This window comes from Nerophis ophidion, linkage group LG06, assembly GCF_033978795.1.
Source record: "Nerophis ophidion isolate RoL-2023_Sa linkage group LG06, RoL_Noph_v1.0, whole genome shotgun sequence".
Lineage (NCBI taxonomy): Eukaryota > Metazoa > Chordata > Actinopteri > Syngnathiformes > Syngnathidae > Nerophis > Nerophis ophidion.
In genome coordinates, this window is record NC_084616.1 from 15,097,308 (window position 1) to 15,119,324 (window position 22,017).

A 22,017-nucleotide genomic window follows, 5' to 3' on the forward strand; every position below is an offset into this window, starting at 1 on the left:
CCTGACGAGAATTGCGCTGCAGTAATCAAGCCTGCAGGAGATGACGGCGTGGAGGAACAAACACCCAGAACCCCTTGCAGCACTAACTGTTCCAAAGCACTGAGCGCTTCAAAACTCACCAAACTGGACACACACATCAGGACTGGCGAAAATTGCGATCTAATCAGAAAACCTAACCCCAAAACTCAAAATTGCGCTCTAGCGCCCCCTAGGAATAAAACACAGACAAAACTGCTCCTAGGAAGAAAACACGGACAAAACTGCCTGTAACCTCCAGTAGGAATGTCGTAGAGACATGAAAAAAAAACCTCTATGTAGATCTCACTTAGACCTACATTTCATATATTGACAACCCCCAGTAAAAATCAACACAAAGTTTGCAATTCCGCCTTCAAAACAAAAGTTTTGTAAAAAAACGGTCACCTTTTTTTCAAACATTATCTCCTCTGAGCGCGTTTGTCGTGTCGGCTTCAAACTACCACAGGAGAGAGATTGAACCCTTCTGATTAAAAGTTGATGAAAGAGTTTTAATTACTGCTACAGTTTTGATTTGATCAGCCTTCAAAGAACTGCTGTGCTGAAAACCATTTCAAAGATGGCCGCCGTGCGCAGACACAGTGAGGGAGACGTTTTTTTCCCCGTACTGTCTGCTGCTGATGCGCACGCACCAACATTTGTGAGGGAGGGGCTGTGATCATCTATACCAAGATGGCTGCCAGGTGCCGTAGCTAAGCCGGTATGTTTTAAAGTTGTCGTTTGCCTGCGTATCGTAAAAACAAGCGCCCGACATTTTACAACTAATTGTAAATTTATAGGTGCCGAACATCAGGGCCGAGTTGCGACGAGAGTGTGTCGATGTTAAGATATTACGCTGAGTTGGTAAGTCTATCTGTTTGCTAATAGTAGCTACTAGTTCTAACATATCTGTCAGTAGACACGTTATGGAAGATAAAATCTACAACATTTATAATAAAAAGTGGTGTATAGTTCTTATATCTGTCAGTAGACACGTTATAGAAGGTGAAAACTACATTTATTATAAAAAATAGTGTATAGTTCTAACGAATATCTGTCAGTAGACACATTATGGAAGGTAAAACTTACAATATTTATAATACAAAGTAGTGTATAGTTCTAACTTATATCTTGTCAGTAGACACGTTATGGAAGGTAAAAACTACAACATTTATAATACAAAGTAGTGTATAGTTCTAACTTATATCTGTCAGTAGACACGTTATGGAAGGTAAAAACTACAATATAATACAAAGTAGTGTGTTGTTTTAACTTATATCTGGGAAGCCCAGACTTCCCTCTCCTCAGCCACTTCCATATATACTCGGTCCCGTCCATCGCTGCTTGCAGCTTTAGTTATTATTATTATTATTATTTAAAAGCCTTGCTTGCTCAATATTCAATGCAAAACTTGTTTGGGTTCCTATTAAAACGTTAATTTCTTCAACCTTGGCCCGCGGCTTTGTTCAGTTTTAAATTTTGGCCCACTCTGTATTTGAGTTTGACACCCGTTATGTTTGCTTTCTGAAAGACAGCTGAACCTCTGAGGTCATAGGGACTCTGCCTCGGTTTGACACCCAGTCAGCATGTGGTTTTATGAGCTTTATACGTCTCAATAGCAGTGTCGAGATCAACAGGATTGTGCAGTTTTAATGTAATAATAGCCAGGACACAACCTTGTTCTCCAGGATAACCGGGCCTGCCAGGTCTCCCCTGAGGGCCGACGTTCCCTTGGCTTCCCCTGGTGCCAGGTGGGCCGATGGAACCCGGTATTCCCGGTTCCCCCGGGGGCCCGACAGGATCCTCAACAGGAGCGGTCTTACGACTCATCTTATTGATGAACGCGTCCATCTTCAACACCTCCTCTGACAAATACAATATTGTGACAAGACATTTTACTTACAGCTGTGCTCATAAGTTGACATACCTAGGGAGAATTTATTATTTCTAGGCCATTCTTCCGAGAATATGAATGATAACACAAAAACCTTTTGTCCACTCATGTTACGGCGCACGAGCAGTCTGCGTCTCCCTCCTCTGCAGGAGCACCAGGTGGATCCGCCGACAGCGTGCTCGGACACGCCCCTGCTCGCGCTGGGAGCAGCACGCCCACGCAGCTACAAGCCTGCAGATGATCAGGCAATCTAGGCACCTGTGACTGATGAGGGCGAACTGAATAAAAGGACCAGTGGACCCAGGGATCGGCGCGGGAACTTAGTTCTCTAATGGTGTACCATAAGCGACAAGCTGTTTGCTCTATCCTAGTTTCCTCTCCGTGGCTTGATTTGTCCCTTGTCTTCTCCCGTGCTCTCCTTCCGTTGCCCTGGATCTCGACTGCCTCCCTCGTTCCTCGAGTCCTCGCTCGCCCCTGGACTCTGACGCCTCTCTCTCGCCCCTGATCACCTGCCTGCCCCCTGGACTTACTCGTATCTCGTTCAGCACTTTGGTAATACACACTTCAGTTAAATTATACACAGTCTTACACCATACACACTCTTGAGTTTTGTCACACTTCATTTCCCTAGTTTAGTAGTTAGTATTTGTTTATTATTCTTATTATATATATTGACTATATATACAATAAATTATTGAACATTACTGTCAGAAAAATTGTGTGTAAATGATCAAATCAAACTTTGTATTACATTGTTTTCCGGACAAGAAGACAAAGGGCTAAAACCTTCCAAGAAGAATGCTCGTAAAACTCCACTTGGACTTCCAAGCGGACTGATGGTAGGATCTGCCCAACTTCCAGGGGAACTCTTTTAAGTATTTTTACGAACTCTTTGAACAATTTTATGGGACTTTCTTTGAACAATTTTATGGAACTTTCTTTGAACTGTTCGGGAACCGAAGGCAACGCTGTTCACGACCCACGTCCCTGAGGAAGCAGCTGTGGGAAGGAGGGGGGGGGGGACCAAATAAAGAAGGATGAGTACGATCTTGGGGCAGAGCATGGTGTAGCACTGTACAAGGAGTGTACAGTGGCCATGTCTCTCCTCGGATCCGAGTCCAACTTTAATCCTGTCTTTGTTTTATTCTTTGCCTTTTGTCTTGTTTAATAGATGTCATCAGTGTTTGAACCTGACAATTACCCACATCTGGTGTCTGTTTGCCATCACCTCCCCTTAGTCAAGACATAACAACTCATGCTTAATAGTTGTGTGAAGCTATTTATTGGCAAACAACTGTGTTTACTCTTTTTAAAACAAAATGACAAAAGAAAGTACCCAAATGGCCCAGATCAAAAGTTTACATACCCCAATGACTTTGATCTGATAACAAGCACAAAAGTTGACACAAACAGGTTTGAATGATTAATCAAGGTTCCAATACACACCTGTGACACGTTTGTTTGTAATTATTGTGTGTGTATAAAAGGTCAGTGAGTTTCTGGGCTTCTGACAGACCATTGCATCTTCCACCCAGTGCTGCACAGATATTTCTGGATTCTAAGTCATGGGGAAGGCAAAATAATTGTCAAATGATCTGCGAGAAAAGGTAATTGAACTGCATAAAACAGGAAAGGGGTATAAAAAGATATCCAAGGAATTGAGAATGCCAATCAGCAGTGTTCAAACGTTGATTAAGACGTAGAAAATTAGGGATTCAGGTAGACCAGCAAAGATTTCTGCCACAACTGCCAGGAAAATTGTTCGAGATGCAAAGAAAAATCCACAAATAACTTCAGCTGAAATACAGGACTCTCTAAACAACCGTGGTGTGGCTGTTTCAAGATGCACAATAAGGAGGCACTTAAAGAAAAATGGGCTGCATGGTCGAGTCGCCAGAAGATTGCCATTTCTGCGCAAATGTCACAAAGCATCCCGCTTACATTACGCCAAACAGCACAAGCTTCACAACTTCTGGAACAAAGTAAATTGGAGTGATGAGACCAAAATTTTACTTTTTGGCCACAACCATAAAGGTTACATTTGAAGAGGAGTCAACAAGGCCTATGATGAAAGGAACACCATCCCTACTGTGAAACACGGAGGTGGATCACAGATGTTTTGGGGATGTGTGAGCTACAAAGGCACAGGAAAGTTGGCCAAAATTAATGGCAAGATGAATGCAGTTTGTTTTGAGAAAATACTGGAGGAAAATTTGCACGCATAAGCCCGGAATCTGCGCATGGGACGTTTTTGGACATTCCATCATGACAATGATCCAAAACACAAGGCCAAGTCAACCTGTCATTGGTTACAGCAGAACAAAGTCAAAGTTCTGGATTGGCTATCTCAATATAAGTCAGCCGATCTGGGGAGATCCCGAACATGCAGTTAATGCAAGACAGCCCAAGAACGTACAGGAACTGGAGGCTTTTTGCCAAGAAGAATGGGCAGCTTTGCCATCTGAGAAAATAAAGAACCCTATCCACAACTACCACAAAAGACTTCAAGCTGTTTTTGATTTTAAAGGGGGCAATACACGGTATGAACAACTGGGGTATGTAAACTTTTGATCAGGGTCATTTGGGTACTTTCTTTTGTCATTTTGATTTGAAAAGAGTAAACACAGTTGTTTGCCAATACATAGATTCACCCTACCATTAACCATAAGTGGAAGAAAGGTTTTTGTGTTATCATTCATTTTCTCCAAAGAATGGCCAATAAATCATAAATTCTCCCTGGTTGTGTAAATCTATGAGCACAACTGTACAATACATTATTATTGTGCAAACCCCTTTTCCATATGAGTTGGGAAATTGTGTTAGATGTAAATATAAACGGAACACAATGATTTGCAAATCCTTTTCAACCCATATTCAGTTGAATATGCTACAAAGACAACACATTTGATGTTCAAACTGATAAACATTTTTTTATTTGCCAATTATAATCAACTTTAGAATTTGATGCCAGCAACACGTGACAAAGAAGTTGGGAAAGGTGGCAATAAATACTGGTAAAGTTGAGGAATGCTCATCAAATACTTATTTGGAACATCCCACAGGTGTGCAGGCTAATTGGGAGAAGGTGGGTGCCATGATTGGGTATAAAAACCGCTTCCCAAAAAATGCTCAGTCTTTCACAAGAAAAGATGAGGCGAGGTACACCCCTTTGTCCACAACTGCATGAGCAAATAGTCAAACAGTTTAAGAACAACGTTTCTCAAAGTGCAATTGCAAGAAATTTAGGGATTTCAACATCTACGGTCCATAATATCATTAAAAGGTTCAGAGAATCTGGAGAAATCACTCCACGTAAGCGGCATGGCCAGAAACCAACATTGAATGACCGTGACCTTCGATCCCTCGGACGGCACTGTATCAAAAATCGACATCAATCTCTAAAGGATATCACCACATGGGCTCAAGAACACTTCAGAAAACCACTGTCACTAAATACAGTTTGTCGTTACATCTGTAAGTGCAAGTTAAAGCTCTACTATGCAAAGCGAAAGCCATTTATCAACAACATCCAGAAATGCCACCGGCTTCTCTGGGCCCGAGATCATCTAAGATGGACTGATGCAAAGTGGAAAAGTGTTCTGTGGTCTGACTAGTCCACATTTCAAATTGTTTTTGGAAATAATCGACATTGTGTCATCCGGACCATCCACACTGTTATCGACGCAAAGTTCAAAAGCCAGCATCTGTGATGGTATGGGGGTGCATCAGTGCCCAAGGCATGGGTAACTTACACATCTGTGAAGGCACCATTAATGCTGAAAGGTACATAAAGGTTTTGGAACAACATATGCTGTCACATAAGCGCCATCTTTTTCATGGAAACCCCTGCTTATTTCAGCAAGACAATACCAAGCCACATTCAGCACGTGTTACAACAGCGTGGCTTCGTAAAAAAAGAGTACGGGTACTTTCCTGGCCCGCCTGCAGTACAGACCTGTCTCTCATCGAAAATGTGTGGCGCATTATGAAGCGTAAAATACGACAGCGGAGACTGTTAAACGACTGAAGCTCTTCATAAAACAAGAATGGGAAAGAATTCCACTTTCAAAGCTTCAACAATTAGTTTCCTCAGTTCCCAAACGTTTATTGACTGTTGTTAAAAGAAAAGGTGATGCAACACAGTGGTGAACATGCCCTTTCCCAACTACTTTGGCACGTGTAGCACATTCAACTGAATATGGGTTGAAAAGGATTTGCAAATCATTGTATTCCGTTTATATTTACATCTAGCACAATTTCCCAACACAAATGGAAACAGGTTTTGTACTTCTCACATTAAGCACACGCTTCCTTATGATAGTAATGTGTACATACTGTGAACCAGCTGTTCACACGCCTCGGTGACAAGCTGAAAGATGACGGCCATAGACTGAGGTTCTCCCTGTTACCACGGAGACATCCAAAAACAATGAATGGAATAATGCTGGCGTGCCATAAACAAACATCGTAGCAGACAACACTACCTTCTCTCCATGCTCCCCTTTATTACCAGGAAGACCCTGTGCATAAAACACGTAAGTAAATAAAAACACACACCAAGCAAACATGCGACTCGTGTTTGTCCTGCTCGTCTTACCGAAGGCCCGACAGGTCCAAGGTAACCTCTCTCTCCAGTGGGTCCTGGGTGTCCGGGCATGCCTTGGAAACCCTGTACAAAACAAGTCTTACTTGGTGGTGGAAGACAGTACAGAGAGTACAGTCGCCACATCTCTCCTCAAATTGGGCAAAATTGAATTCCGTCTTTGTTATTTCCTTGCTTCTTGTCTTGTTTAATATATGTCATCGATGTTTGAACCTGACAAGCGGCTTCCGTCAGCTCCAACGTTTTACCCTCTGTTTGTGCTCGCTTCTATAAGCAGCAGTTCATCCTCTTTATATTCAGCTTCGAATAGATAAGGTGGTGAATCCTCATTTGTCCAAAAAAAAAGTTGATTTGGGTAAGCACTCTATTTATTTTGGCAAAGCTTGGCTCAAAGTTCTACATTTGCAGCTTGAACAAGTCACGCTAACCTAACTCACTCGGCTTCCGTCTGCTCCAACGTTTCACTCTCTGTTTATGCCTGCTCCTATAAGCAACAATTCATCCTCTTTATGTTCAGCTTCAAAAAGATAAGGTTGTGAATCCTCATTTGTCCAAAAAACAGTTTATTTGGGTAAGCACTCCATTTATTTCTGCATAACTTGGCTCAAAGTTCTACATTTGCAGCATGAGCAAGTCACGCTAACCTTACTCTCTCGGCTTCCATCTGCTCCAACGTTCCACTCTCTGTTTGTGCTCGCCTCTATAAGCAGCAGTTCATCCTCTTTATATTCAGCTTCAAAAAGATAAGGTTGTGAATCCTCATTTGTCCAAAAAATAGTTGATTTGGGTAAGCGCTGCATTGATTTCGGCATAGCTTGGCTCAAAGTTCTACATTTGCAGCGTGAGAAATTCACGCTAACCTCATTCTCTCGGCTTCCGTCTGCTCCAACGTTTCACCCTCTGTTTATGCCCGCTCTTATAAGCAACAGTTCATCCTCTTTATGTTCAGCTTCAAAAAGATAAGGTGGTGAATCCTCATTTGTCCGAGAAATAGCTGCCATTGTTGTCTATTACCAAGTCTGCCATGATTAGAACACACTTGCCTTTGCCTCGAGAAGAATGGACACACATTTGTTGCCGGAAGTTGGAAGTGTATTACTATGGAAACGGAATAACTTATTTCCTTGTCGTATAAGTTTTGCTAAAAATGACCAAAATACTGTAAACATTGTATATATCACATATTGTTATGAATGTATCTGTTACTACATTTTATATATATATATATATATATATATATATATATATATATATATATATATATATATATATATATGTATATATACTTGCTGTGTGTGTACAAAACGTTAATGGAGGTTTTCGAAGTTGTTGGTTTTTGAAGGTTTTGTAGTCTACAATGTTGACATCATGTAAGCGTTTTTTAATCATCTTTAAACCCTCCTTCCCCCGTCATTAAAAAAAGACATGCGTGTTTTTGTTTCTCATGATTGTGAACAATATGCAAAATCCCCCCAAAAAGGGCAGTTCCCCTTTAAATATAACATTCTAAGTTGTATGAGGAGAAATCCCCAATTTTAAAAGTTTAAAGCTGAACAACACAACTCACTGAAGCGTGAGTTGTGTTGTTTGAAAAACTGTTAAGGTACAAAACAAATGTTAGATGGATGCAAAGAAAACATCAGTCCTACCCTGGGACCAGTAGGGCCAGTGGGACCCATGTTGCCTTCAGCACCGCGTATACCCTAAGAGACACATTGCGGCAATAAAAACAACAATAACATTAATGATATTAATTGAACTTTATTGAAGTTGAAAATGTATGTAGAGGTAACATTTACTTCTCACCTTGGGGCCTGGGGGACCCTCTTCCCCCTTTGGGCCTGGAAGTCCTGGTACACCCTAAAGTAAAAAACGCATATGTAACAAGGTCATGTTTTTGATTCACTTCATGAGAAAATTGTATCACCTGAAGTCCAGGTCTCCCAGCGTCTCCCTTTAGGCCTCTTTCCCCGGGTGGGCCCTAAGAGCAGGTGGACATTAGCCATCTTTACCGCCGTCGTACACTATCAAGACTATCAAGTCTTACTCACTATTTTGCCTTGCACTGACATTCCGATGGGACCTCTGCTGCCCTCTGCTCCAAGACCGCCATCAAGCCCAGTTCTTCCTGCAGGACCCATCTCCCCCTGCACCACCACAAACAACACCAGGGACCATTTCAGCACCTGATTCTTAATTTAAGATACTCAAAATGAACATTAAAAAGTCTCAATTACACCTTAATGAAGTAGAATATTGCAAGAGTTTTAAAGGAATAAAGTGGTAATATTATGATATAAATGTCAACATTTATAAGAATAAAGACCTATTATAAATGACAATATTTTGAATTTACAAGAATAAAATCCTAATATAACAGGAAAACCTCTGAAAATAAAATGAATAAAGTTATAATACTACAAGAAAAGGTCTAAAAATCAAATGAGTATCATAATAATACAAACTTGTCTAGAAATCATTAATGAAAATAGTCAGAATTTATAAGAATAAAATTCTAATATGACAAGAAAAAAGTCTGAAAATGACATGAATAAAGTCATGAAGTACAAGAAAAGTCTAAAAATCAAATGAGTATCATAATAATACAAACAACTCTAGAAATTACAAGAATACACTAGTAATATTACATGAAAAAAGTCAGAAAATTACATGAATAAAGTCAAAATATTACATGAAAATGTTCTTAAAATTACATGAATGAAGTCATAATTTTATAGCATTAAAGTTACATGAATAAAGTCATACTATTGTAAGAAACATGTCTTAAAAATATATGACAATTACAAGAAAAAATGAAATAATGCAAGAATTTTACAAGAATAGAAAGGTAATATTATGAACTCACTTTCTAAATTTATAAGAATTAAGACCTCTCATAAATGAAAACAGTCAGAATTTACAAGAATAAAATTCTAATATGACAAGAAAAAAGTCTGAAAATGACATGAATAAAGTCATAATATTACAAGTATTGTCTAAAAATCAAATGAGTATCATAATAATACAAACAACTCTAGAAGTTACAAGAATACATTAATAATATTACAAGAAACAAGTCCGAAAATTACATGAATAAAGTCAAAATATTACATGAAAATGTTCTTAAAATTACATGAATGAAGTCATAATTTTATAGTATGAAAGTTACATGAATAAAGTCATACTATTGTAAGAAACATGTCTTAAAAATATATGACAATTACAAGAAAAAATTAAATACTGCAAGAATTTTACAAGTATAGGGAGGTAATATTATGAACTCACTTTCTAAATTCATTAGAATTAAGAGTAATCATAAATGAAAATAGTCAGAATTTACAAGAATAAAATTCTAATATGACAAGAAAAAAGTCTGAAAATGACATGAATAAAGTCATAATATTACAAGAATTGTCTAAAAATCAAATGAGTATCATAATAATACAAACAACTCTAGAAGTTACAAGAATACATTAATAATATTACAAGAAACAAGTCCGAAAATTACATGAATAAAGTCAAAATATTACATGAAAATGTTCTTAAAATTACATGAATGAAGTCATAATTTTATAGTATGAAAGTTACATGAATAAAGTCATACTATTGTAAGAAACATGTCTTAAAAATATATGACAATTACAAGAAAAAATTAAATACTGCAAGAATTTTACAAGTATAGGGAGGTAATATTATGAACTCACTTTCTAAATTCATTAGAATTAAGACCTATCATAAATGAAAATAGTCAGAATTTACAAGAATAAAATTCTAATATGACAAGAAAAAAGTCTGAAAATGACATGAATAAAGTCATAATATCAAAAGTAAAAAAGTCTGAAAATAAAATGAATAAAGTCATAATATTACAAGAAAAGTCTAAAAATCAAATGAGTATCATGATAATACAAACAAGTCTAGAAATTACAAAAATAACTTAATATTACAAGAAACAAGTCAGAAATTTACATGAATAAAGTCAAAATATTACATGAAAATGTTCTTAAAATTACATGAAGTCATAATTTTATAAGGAAAAAATCAGAAATTTACATGAATAAAGTCATACTATTGTAAGAAAAATGTCTTAAAAATATATGGCAATTACAAGAAAAAACAAAATACTGTAAGAATTTTACAAGAATAGAGAGGTAATATTAAGAACTCACTTTCTAAATTTATAAGAATTAAGACCTACCATTAATGAAAATAGTCAGAATTTACAAGAATAACATTCTAATATGACAAGAAAAAAGTCAGAAAATGACATGAATAAAATCATTATATTACAGGAAAATGTCTGCAAATGACATGAATAAAATCATTATATTACAGGAAAATGTCTGCAAATGACAAGAATAAATACCTAATATTACAGGAAAAAGTCTGAAAATTACATGAATAGAGACATAATATTACAAGAAAAAAAAGTCTGAAAATTACTTGAATAACATCGTAATTAACAAGAAATAGGTTAGAAAATTACATGAAGAAAGTCAAAATTTCGCAAAGAAAAAAGTCTGAAAGTTACATGAAAAAAGTGATAATATTATAAGAAAAAAAAAATACATGACTGTAACAAAAAATTGAATAGTGCAGAATTTTACAAGACTAAAATTGAAAAAGTGTAAAAATCAAATGAGTATCATAATAATACAAACTTGTCTAGAAATCATAAATGAAAATAGTCAGAATTTACAAGAATAAAATTCTAATATGACAAGAAAAAAGTCTGAAAATGACAGGAATAAAGTCATAATATTACAAGAAAAGTCTAAAAATCAAATGAGTATCATGATAATACAAACAAGTCTAGAGATTACAAAAATAACTTAATAATATTACAAGAAACAAGTCAGAAATTTGTATAAATAAAGTCAAAATATTACATGAAAATGTTGTTAAAATTACATGAAGTCAAAATTTTATGAGAAAAAAATCTGAAATTCACATGAATAAAGTCATACTGTTGTAAGAAAAATGTCTTAAAAACATATTGCATTGCAAGAAAAAATTAAATACCGTAAGAATTTTACAAGAATAGAGAGGTAATATTAAGAACTCACTTTCTAAATTTATAAGAATTAAGACCTACCATAAATGAAAACAGTCAGAATTTACAAGAATAAAATTCTAATATGACAAGAAAAAAGTCTGAAAATGACATGAATTAAGTCATAATATCACAAGAAATAAAAAGTCAGAAAATGACATGAATAAAATCCTAATATTGTCTGCATATGACAAGAATAAATACCTAAAATTACAGGAAAAGAGACATAATATTACAAGAAAAAAAAAAGAGTCTGAAAATTACTTGAATAAAATCGTAAAATAACAAAAAATAGGTTCGAAAAATACATGAAGAAAGTCAAAATTTCGCAAAGAAAAAAGTCTGAAAGTTACGTGAAAAGTCATAATATTATAAGAAAAAAAATTACATGACTGTAACAAAAAAATTTGATATTGAAGAATTTTACAAGACTAAAATTGTAATACAATGAAATAAATGTCTAAATTTATAAGAATAAAGACTTATAGTAAATGACAATAGTCTGAATTAACAAGAATAAAATCCAAAATAACAAGAAAAAAATCCTAATATGACAAGAAAAAAGTAAAAAAATTAACTGAATAAAATAAAAATATAGCAATTTCTACTCTTGTAAGAAGAAACATTTTTTTTTATGAGAACAAAATTGTCATATTGCAAGTATAATTGTTAATTCTTTACCTTGTGACCTGCTTCACCCTTGTCTCCTTTCACACCGCGGGGTCCGGGCTTGCCCTGACAGCAAATAAATATTACAATGACTTGGTAGCATTTTTACGTTTATTACTGGAGAAGATTGGTGAAGACATACAGGTGGTCCGAGGGAACCAGCAGCTCCTGGAACGTCAGAGGAACACGTACACGCGTAGGCTGGAGGAGGACAACTTTCTTCATCTGTCTGAGACAAACAGATAAGAACTTACTGGTATTGTGTTTAAATTACAGTCAATGTTAACAATAGTACTCACTTGTATTGTGTTTAAATTACAATCAAAATCAACAATAGTACTGGTATTATGTTTACATTACAGTCTAAGTCAACAATACGACTTACCGTCTTTCCTTAAAAGAAGATTAAGAGCTATTCAGTAGGATTTAAGGTCCAAGCTTTTGAATACCGGTATGCTAAAAAGAACAGTAAGCAGCTATGTTTTATTAATATACCGGTGCCTGTGGAGAGGTGGAGCCGACGGTCCGACAGATGGCGGCGAGGAGACGGCGAGCGAGTGGAGAGGAGGAGCGGAAGAGCGACTTGGACTGAGGTTTTATTGAAAAAATCTGCTCAAGCCATGTCCTTCCTTGGGGGTCCTGGGAACCCGCAAGACGACGGCTTGAGACCGTCACAATACCGTAGCTGCGTCTGTCAAATATGAGTCATTAAATGACTGCCATCTCATGGTGGTAGAGGGCGCTAGTGATCCTTCTTGCGACTACTCGGCTGCGAAAGAAGTGACAACGAGTCACGTGATATGTGCTAGGACGGATATGACGGACCTTCTGATAGAAGTTTTCTAAACTGGACTTTCAATCGAAGCAGGAGGTAATTAAGGAAGATCTCCATCGAGACGGAGAGACTTTTAAAACTGAAGAAAGATAAGGAAGACATCTATAAACGATGATTTTAATCAGAAGGAGCTGGCATGGACTATATTTATAAGGTACGAACATAATAATGTTTTTTTTTTAATTAAATGTGCTTTTCATGATGGTATCCTTACATCACACTCAAATTTTTACTGCATGCCTTTGGTAAGTGTCGGCGTGAGAAGAGGTTTTAAAATAATTAGCGCATGCTTACTTTTACCGCATGCCTTTGGTAAGCGCAGGAGTGAGAAGAGGTTTTAAATTAATCAGCGCCCCGGCGGCAATTCAAAGAAATACAGTAATTGTATTGCGTTTAAATTACAGTCAATGTATATAATTGGACTTACTTGTATTGTGTTTAAATTGCAGTCAAAGTCAGCAATCGTACTATTGTTTTTAAATTACAGTCAATTTCAACAAAAGTACTTACTTGTGTTATGTTTAAATTACAGTCAATGTCAACAATAAGAGGTACTTGTATTGTGTTGAAATTACAGTAAATGTCAAAAATGGTACATACTTGTATTGTGTTCAAATTACAGTCAAAGTATATAATAGGACATACTTGTATTGTGTTTAAACTACAGTCAAAGTCAACAATAGGACTTACTTGTATTGTGTTTAAACTACAGTCAAAGTCAACAATAGGACTTAATTGTATTGTGTTTAAATTACAGTCAAAGTCAACAATAGGACTTAATTGTATTGTGTTTAAATTACAGTCAGTCAACAGTAGGACTTAATTGTATTGTGGTTAAATTACACTCAAGGTCAACAATAGTGCTTGCTTGCATTGTGTTTAAAATAAAGTCAAAGTCAACAATAGGAGGTACTTGTATTGTGTTTAAATTACATTCAAAGTCAACAATAGGACTTAGTTGTATTGTGTTTAAATTAAAGTCAAAGTATATAATAGGACTTACTTGTATTGTGTTTAAATTACAGTCAAAGTCAGCAATAGTACTTGTATTGTGTTTAAATTACAGTCAAAGTCAGCAATAGTACTTGTATTGTGTTTAAATTACAGTCAAAGTCAGCAATAGTACTTGTATTGTGTTTAAATTACAGTCAATGTCAACAATAGGATGTACTTGTATTGTGTTTAAATTACAGTCAAAGTCCATAATAAGACTAAGTTGAATTGTAGATGAGAGTAAAAAGTCACAGTAAACAGAACTGACCACTCCTGGCAGGTCACAGCAGGTGTCTTCTGCAGCCCACGTTGTGTTACAAACTATCTCAAACGACTGCAACTGGAACTGAGCACACACACACACACACACACACACACACACACACACACAAGCACAGACATTAAAATAAATAAATAAATGTTGAGTACGAGATGATTTCTTTAATTAAAATAATACAAATTAAAGGTACCGGTGCAGATCCACTTTTGGGCCCTGTACTCCTCACTAGTTTTCCCAGCATCTCAAAGCCATCAGTGGGCAGGTTGCCCAGTGGGCGGGCGGGCCTCTCGCCCACACGCTGGCAATCCACGGACAAGGACACGCCCACCTGGCTGACTGACAGGTGCAGCTGCCAATCAAAGAAAAGAGACGATGACCACCCAAGCGTGTCTTGGCATAAGTAGGGATTTTGTAACTGCAAATCATCTTATTTCATAATAGTGTTAATAATGTTTATTCATTTCATCTTTACAGCATTTTCACACATGCAACAGGGAACATTTGACATTGATTTTGTAATTTTAGCACTTTATATTGTTGGATGTGTTCATCTTTGCATGTGCTTGTATTTGTACATGCTTTCTATTTTTCGCACTTTGTGAAAATGTCTCCACACTTATGCATTTTTTTCTTGTCTTTTTGTAAAGAACATATACAAAATTGTACATGTTTTTTTTTTATTTTGTGAAAACAGCGACACATTTTTTTTATATGTTCTTTTCTTACTTTGTGAGAATATGTACACATTTTTACATGTTTACTTCTTTCAGAACACATCTACTACACATTTGAACATGCTTTTTTCTTTGTGAAAATATCTACACATTCTTACATGTTTATTTCCTACTTTGGGAAAATATTTAAACATTTTTACATGTTTTTAATTTTTTCTTACTTTGTGAACCATCTACACATTTGTATATGTTCTTTTCTTACTTTGTGAAGACATCTACAGATTTTGACATGTGTTTTCTTAATTTTTGTGAAAATATCTACATTTCTTTTTTTTAATTCTCACTTTGTGAAAATATCTCCACATTTTTATAGTTTTAAACAATTTTCTCATTTTGTAAACATATCTGCAGTTTTACAAGTTTTATTTTTTTCCTCACTTTGTGAAAACATGTACACATTTTTACGTGTTTTTATTTGTCTCACTTTGTGAAAAAAAACAACTTTTTTACATGTTTGTTTCCTTACTCTGTGATAATACCTTCACATGTTTACAGTTTTTAATTTTTATTTTGTGAAAATATCTACACATTTGTACTTTTTTTTTCTCATTTTGTGAAAATATTTACCCATTTTGACTTTTTAGATTTTTTCTCACTTTGTGAAAACATCTACACATTTTTACAGTTTTTTTATTTGTTTAATTTTGTAAAAACAACACATTTGAAGTTTTTAAATCTTTTTTCCATTTGTGAAAACATCTACATATTTTTAAATGTTTATTTCCTACTTTGTGAAAATATCTACACATTTGTACAGTTTTTAAATGTTTTCTCATTTTGTAAAATGTTTTACCTATTTTGAAATGTACATTTTTTCTTACTTGGTGAAAACATCGACATTTATTAACAGTTGTTTTATTTGTCTCACTTTGTGAAAACACCAACACATTTTTACATCTTTTAAAAATTGTTCTTCCTTTGTAAAAACATCAACACATTTTTACATGTTTTTAACATTTTTCTCACTTTGTGAAAAAATCTACACATTTTAAAATGTTATTTTTCTCACTTTGTAAAAATATCTAAACATTTTTATATTTTTCTCTAACTTTTGGGAAAATCTACATGCAGCTGAGATAGGCTCCAGCGACCCCCCGCGACCCTGAACAGGACAAGCGGTAGAAAATGGATGGCTGGATGGGTCTACACATTTGTACATATTTTTTTTCTTACTTCTTGAAAATAACCACATCTTCACATGTTTTTAACAATTTTCTCACCTTGTGAAAACTACCATAGAAGAGCTTGTGGACCTGAGGCTGGTCAAAGGTCAACTCCTGCACTTCTCCTCTGTAATCCAGACTGAAGTAGACTAGATGCTTTCTGGAGGCTGCAGACAGCATACATTAAAAAATACATCTAAAAATTAAATACCATATGAACCCCCCGCGACCCCGAACAGGACAAGCGGTAGACAATGGATGGATGGATGGATGGCACTTCTACTACAATTCTACTGTATTTCAATACAGTAAAGGATCACAAGTGATGATGGAGTATGAACTACATACCTGCAAATATTTAGCTTATTAGCTTTGTATGTTTTAAAAAAACATCACTATTTTACAGTTTTATCAAAATATGATCACATGAAAAAATTATGTGGATATTATGCAATTAACAAAGGTATTTAAGAGAAGTATTACATTTTTATTTCTTACATATGACATACAAAATAAACATGTATGGCAACTACATGTAAAAAGTTATTTTTGATGGCATTTTAATGTTTGATGATGTCATGAATATAAATGAAGGAGTGGCATGAGGATGATAAAAATGAAGGAGTAACATAATGATGTCGTGAATTCAAAGGAAAGAGTGAGCTCATGATGATGGTGATACCATGGACACAAATGATGCTGTGAGATGATGATGTCATCATGTATACAAATGAAGGAGCGAGATGATGATAATGATGAAGAACTCACGGTCCAGCACCAGACCCATTTTGGGCTGGAAGTGTGTGTCGGTGAGCTGCCAAATGGCGAACGGTTCCTTGGGCGTGTCCTGCAGCAGACGGAAGGCGATGCTGACGGTGTGTTCAGGAGAGAAGCCCACAGGGTGGATGAACCTGGAGGACAGAGTTAGTGAAGACATCTGAACATGAGACTTGATCCAATGTCACTTTGTGCGCATGTTCCAAATACAATAAGACTCACTCACTGGCAAGACCGGAGTGACTGTTGGAATGACGCCAACTCCAAAGTACGACTTTATTAGCACATTTTAAACAGTCTGGGGTAAGCTTGTTTTTACACTTTCATGAAAGAATGATTATGACAAGAGATGTCCGATAAAATCTGACTGCCGGTACTATCGGCCGATAAATGCTTTAAAATCTGATATCGGAAATTATCGGTATCGGTTTCAAAAATTAAAATGTATGACTTTTTAGCCGATAGGGAGAGGTACAGAGCGCCAATAAACCTTAAAGGCACTAGTGCGTGCCGGCCCAGTCACATAATGTCTACGGCTTTTCACACACACACACAAGTGAATGCAAGGCATACTTGGTCAACAGCCATACAGGTCACACTGAGGGTGGCCGTATAAAAAACTTTAACACTGTTACAAATATGCGCCACACTGTGAAGCCACACCCAACAAGAATGACAAACACATTTCGGGAGAACATCTGCACCGTAACGCAACATAAACACGACAGAACAAATACTCAGGATCCCTTGCAGCACTAACTCTTCCGGGACGCTACAATATACACCCCCTGGTGCCCCCTACCCCAAACTCCCCCAACCTCAAAGCCCGCCCACCTTCACCTCCTTGTCCTAAATTCCAAGCTGCCATTTAGAGGCATGTTAAAAAAAATAACGCACTTTGTGACTTCAATAATAAATATGGCAGTGCCATGTTGACATTTTTTCCATAACTTGAGTTGATTTATTTTGGAAAACCTTGTTACATTGTTTAATGCAGGGGTGCCCATTACGTCGATCGCGATCGACTGGTCGATCTCGGAGGGTGTGTCGGTCGATCTCAAGCCAGGCATTAAAAAATATACATAAAAATGAGCAATCATCAATCATACCAAGACTTCACTTTCGTCAGTTGTTTGACATTCTTGGCACCCGAGGGTCTTGTGAGATGACGCTGGCTGCTGCAAGCTCATATTTAAGAAAAAAATCACTAACTGGGCGGACGCAGAGAAACACATTTTATTTCTAGAGACTCCGTACCTACTGTCAAAACTCTAAAGACCGACTGCACAGTTCCTGTCTTCACCATAAAAGACCTGTTTCATCCTGCCTGTGCTAACAAAATAAGAGTCTCAGAAAGCTAGCGTGCACAAGCTAGCAAGCTACGGAGTTTGATGCCAATGTATTTCTCCCCCGCCCTCAGCGACCGCTTTCTCACTTGCTTGCCCACCCGCACTCTCACTGACGTCACTCACCTGCTGCCAGACATTAAAGGGCCACACACATATGCTACTCTCATAACAAAGTGTTTAAAAACGAGTATGCAAGTTGGACAAATGAGATGCCAAATCCAACCACTTTCATGTGGTATTGGACAGAAAGGAGGACTTTTTTTTCTCCTCCATTTGAAAATGCGGACGTTATCAGCACCACTGTCTAATTCCAATCAATGCAAATCATCAGAATCAAATACACCAATTTATATTATTGTCTTCATGAAAGAAAGGAATCTATGTGTGTTAAACATGCTTGTATTATCATTAAACACCATTAACTTGTTAACAAAAATGTCTCTTTCATAAATAAATAAATATAAATTATAAATAGGAATGAGGTAGATCTCCTCGACTTGGTCAATTGAAAAGTAGCTCGCCTGCAGAAAAAGTGTGAGCGCCCCTGGTTTAATGCATCCAGCCGGGCATCACAACAAAATTAGGCGTAAACAATGTGTTAATTCCAGGACTGTATATATCGGTATCTGTTGATATTGGAATCGGTAATTAAGAGTTGGACAATCCGGCCCGCGGGCTGGATACGGCCAGGCAGCGGCCAAAATCCGGCCCGCGGGAAGTCCCGAGTTAAAAAAAAAAGAAAAAAAAAAGATTTTTTTTTTCTTTTTTTTTTAATCTGTCCTTTCTAATCCATTTTACTGTTGTTACCTGTTGTGTCTCCTAGCCGCTCAGTCAAATCGTATTGTTGTAAAATGCATTTTCCCATCGATAACGTGACATCATCAGCGGTAAGTGCCCGCTCTTTCAGTCAATTAGTGCGTGAGAAATATATACACTTATTATATTGTCCTTTGTTCGTTTTTTATTGTAGCAACATAGTGTTTAACGTTTTGGAGACTTGTGTATGCGTGTGTATGTTAATATATAAATATATATACAGTATATACATCCTGGCCCCCGGCCAAATTGTTTTAACCCAATGCGGCCCCCGAGTCAAAAAGTTTGGGGACCCCTGGTTATGAGCTTTGGGTTATGACCGAAAGGACGAGATCACGGGTAAAAGCGGCCCAAATGAGTTTCCTCTGCCGGGTGGCGGGGCTCTCCCTTAGAGATAGTGAAGTGAATTATATTTATATAGCGCTTTTCTCTAGTGACTCAAAGCGCTTTACATAGTGATACCCAATATCTAAGTTACATTTAAACCAGTGTGGGTGGCACCGGGAGCAGGTGGGTAAAGTGTCTTGCCCAAGGACACAACGGCAGTGACTAGGATGGCGGAAGCGGGAATCGAACCTGCAACCCTCAGGTTGCTGGCACGGCCACTCTACCAACCAAGCTATACCGCCCCATAGAGATAGGGTGAGAAGCTCTGCCATCCGGGAGGAGCTCAAAATAAAGCCGCTGCTCCTCCACATCGAGAGGAGCCAGATGAGGTGGTTCGCGCATCTGCCACCCGAATACCTCCGGTAGGAGGCCACGGGGAAGACCCAGGACACGTTTGGGAAGACTATGTCTCCCGGCTGGCCTGGGAACGCCTCGGGGTCCCCCGGGAAGAGCTAGACGAAGTGGCTGGGGAGAGGGAAGTCTGGGCTTCCCTGCTTAGGCTGCTGCCCCCGCGACCTGACCTCGGATAAGCAGAAGAAGATGGATGGATGGATGTTTCAAAGTCAGTTTTAAAGGACATGGATGTACAAACCCCGTTTCCATATGAGTTGGGAAATTGTGTTAGATGTAAAAATAAACGAAATACAATGATTTGCAAATCATTTTCAACTAATATTCAGTTGAATGCACTACAAAGACAAGATATTTGATGTTCAAACTCATAAACTTTATTTATTTTTTGCAAATAATAATTAACTTAGAATTTCATGGCTGCAACACGTGACAAAGTAATTGGGAAAGGGCATGTTCACCACTGTGTTACATCACCATTTCTTTTAACAACACTCAAACTTTTGGGAACTGAGGAAACTAATTGTTGAAGCTTTGAAAGTGGAATTCTTTCCCATTCTTGTTTTATGTAGAGCTTCAGTCGTTCAACAGTCCGGGGTCTTGTTGTCGCTGTCGTATTTTACGCTTCATAATGCGCCACACATTTTCGATGGGAGACATATCTGGACTGCAGGCGGGCCAGGAAAGTACCCGCACTCTTTTTTTACAAAGCCACGCTGTTGTAACACTTGTCTTGCTGAAATAAGCAGGGGCGTCCATGATAACGTTGCTTGGATGACAACATATGTTGTTCCAAAACTTGTATGAACCTTTCAGCATTAATGGTGCCTTCACAGATGTGTAAGTTACCCATGCCTTGGACACTAATGAACCCCCATACCATCACAGATGGTGGATTTTGAACTTTGCGCCTATAACAATCCGAATGGTTATTTTCCTCTTTGTTCTGGAGGACACCACATCCTCCGTTTCCAAATATAATTTGAAATGTGGACTCGTCAGACTACAGAACACCTTTCCACTTTGCATCAGTCCATCTTAGGTGAGCTCGGACCCAGCCAAGCCGGCGGCGTTTCAAGATATTGTTGATAAATGGGTTTGCCTTTGCATAGTAGAGTTTTAACTTGCACTTACAGATGTAGCGACCAACTGTTGTTACTGACAATGGTTTTATGAAGTGTTCCTGAGCCCATGTGGTGAAATCCTTTACGCACTGATGTCGATTTTTGATGCAGTACCGCCTGAGGGATCAAAAGTCCGTAATATCATTGCTTAAGTGCAGTGATTTCTCCAGATTCTCTGAACTGATTCTCGCCCCATCCTTGTTTGTGAATTACTGAGCATTTCATGGAAGCTGTTTTTATACCCAATCATGGCACCCACTTTTTCCCAATTAGCCTGCACACCTGTGGGATGTTCCAAATAAGTGTTTGATGAGCATTCCTCAACTTTATTAGTATTTATTGCCACCTTTCCCAACTTCTTTGTCACGTGTTGCTGGCATCAAATTCTAAAGTTAATGATTATATGTAAAAAACAAAATGTTTATCAGTTTGAACATCGAATATGTTGTCTTTGTAGCATATTCAACTGAATATGGGTTGAAAATGATTTGCAAATCATTGTATTACGTTTATATTTACATCTAACACAATTTCCCAACTCATATGGAAACGGGGTTTGTATAATCAACGTTGCATCAATGTCTTGTGCCTGCAAGGTAGTAGCTTAGCTTACTCCATTTTCCAAGCAGCTTGCCCACCCCCGGCTACAGAGTATGGAGAACAAGAGGATGATATCTCACTTGGTGCTCTGTGTCAGCTGGATGTCTGGATACAACGTGTAGGTGGGTAGCGTGTTGAAGACGAAAGGCTCTGCAGCGACACCCTCCACGGACGAGTGCGCTTGAGGAGTCAGGCCGAACGCTTCCATCATGTCAAAGCCTGGTAAACAAGCGTCACAAGGACTTTTAGCACAAACCACATGGGAGAAATTGTTATTGAACTGTCCTAAAAGCGTCTTTGTCTCACCTTTAACGATGCTGTTTCTGATGGTGACCTCAGGACACACTGGGGACACAAGAGGGCAGCGTTGAGAC

The 22,017-nt window shown here is 37.5% G+C and overlaps 1 protein-coding gene across 1 annotated transcript in view; it reads right to left on the reverse strand.

The window, feature by feature from the left end:
• The window catches only part of LOC133554244 (collagen alpha-1(XX) chain), a 91,654-nt gene that overhangs the window by 4,870 nt on the left and 64,767 nt on the right, over positions 1-22,017 (reverse strand). Inside the window, exons 24-39 of the mRNA XM_061902738.1 lie at positions 21,950-21,988; positions 21,724-21,862; positions 17,008-17,150; positions 16,297-16,406; positions 14,533-14,691; positions 14,331-14,408; positions 12,377-12,463; positions 12,247-12,300; positions 8,564-8,659; positions 8,440-8,493; positions 8,319-8,372; positions 8,162-8,215; positions 6,507-6,578; positions 6,394-6,429; positions 6,245-6,311; positions 1,692-1,880 (exon numbers count right to left, since the gene is read on the reverse strand). Of these exons, the coding sequence (XP_061758722.1) occupies positions 1,692-1,880; positions 6,245-6,311; positions 6,394-6,429; positions 6,507-6,578; positions 8,162-8,215; positions 8,319-8,372; positions 8,440-8,493; positions 8,564-8,659; positions 12,247-12,300; positions 12,377-12,463; positions 14,331-14,408; positions 14,533-14,691; positions 16,297-16,406; positions 17,008-17,150; positions 21,724-21,862; positions 21,950-21,988 (1,431 nt within the window). The remainder of the gene's footprint in view (positions 1-1,691; positions 1,881-6,244; positions 6,312-6,393; positions 6,430-6,506; positions 6,579-8,161; positions 8,216-8,318; positions 8,373-8,439; positions 8,494-8,563; positions 8,660-12,246; positions 12,301-12,376; positions 12,464-14,330; positions 14,409-14,532; positions 14,692-16,296; positions 16,407-17,007; positions 17,151-21,723; positions 21,863-21,949; positions 21,989-22,017) is intronic.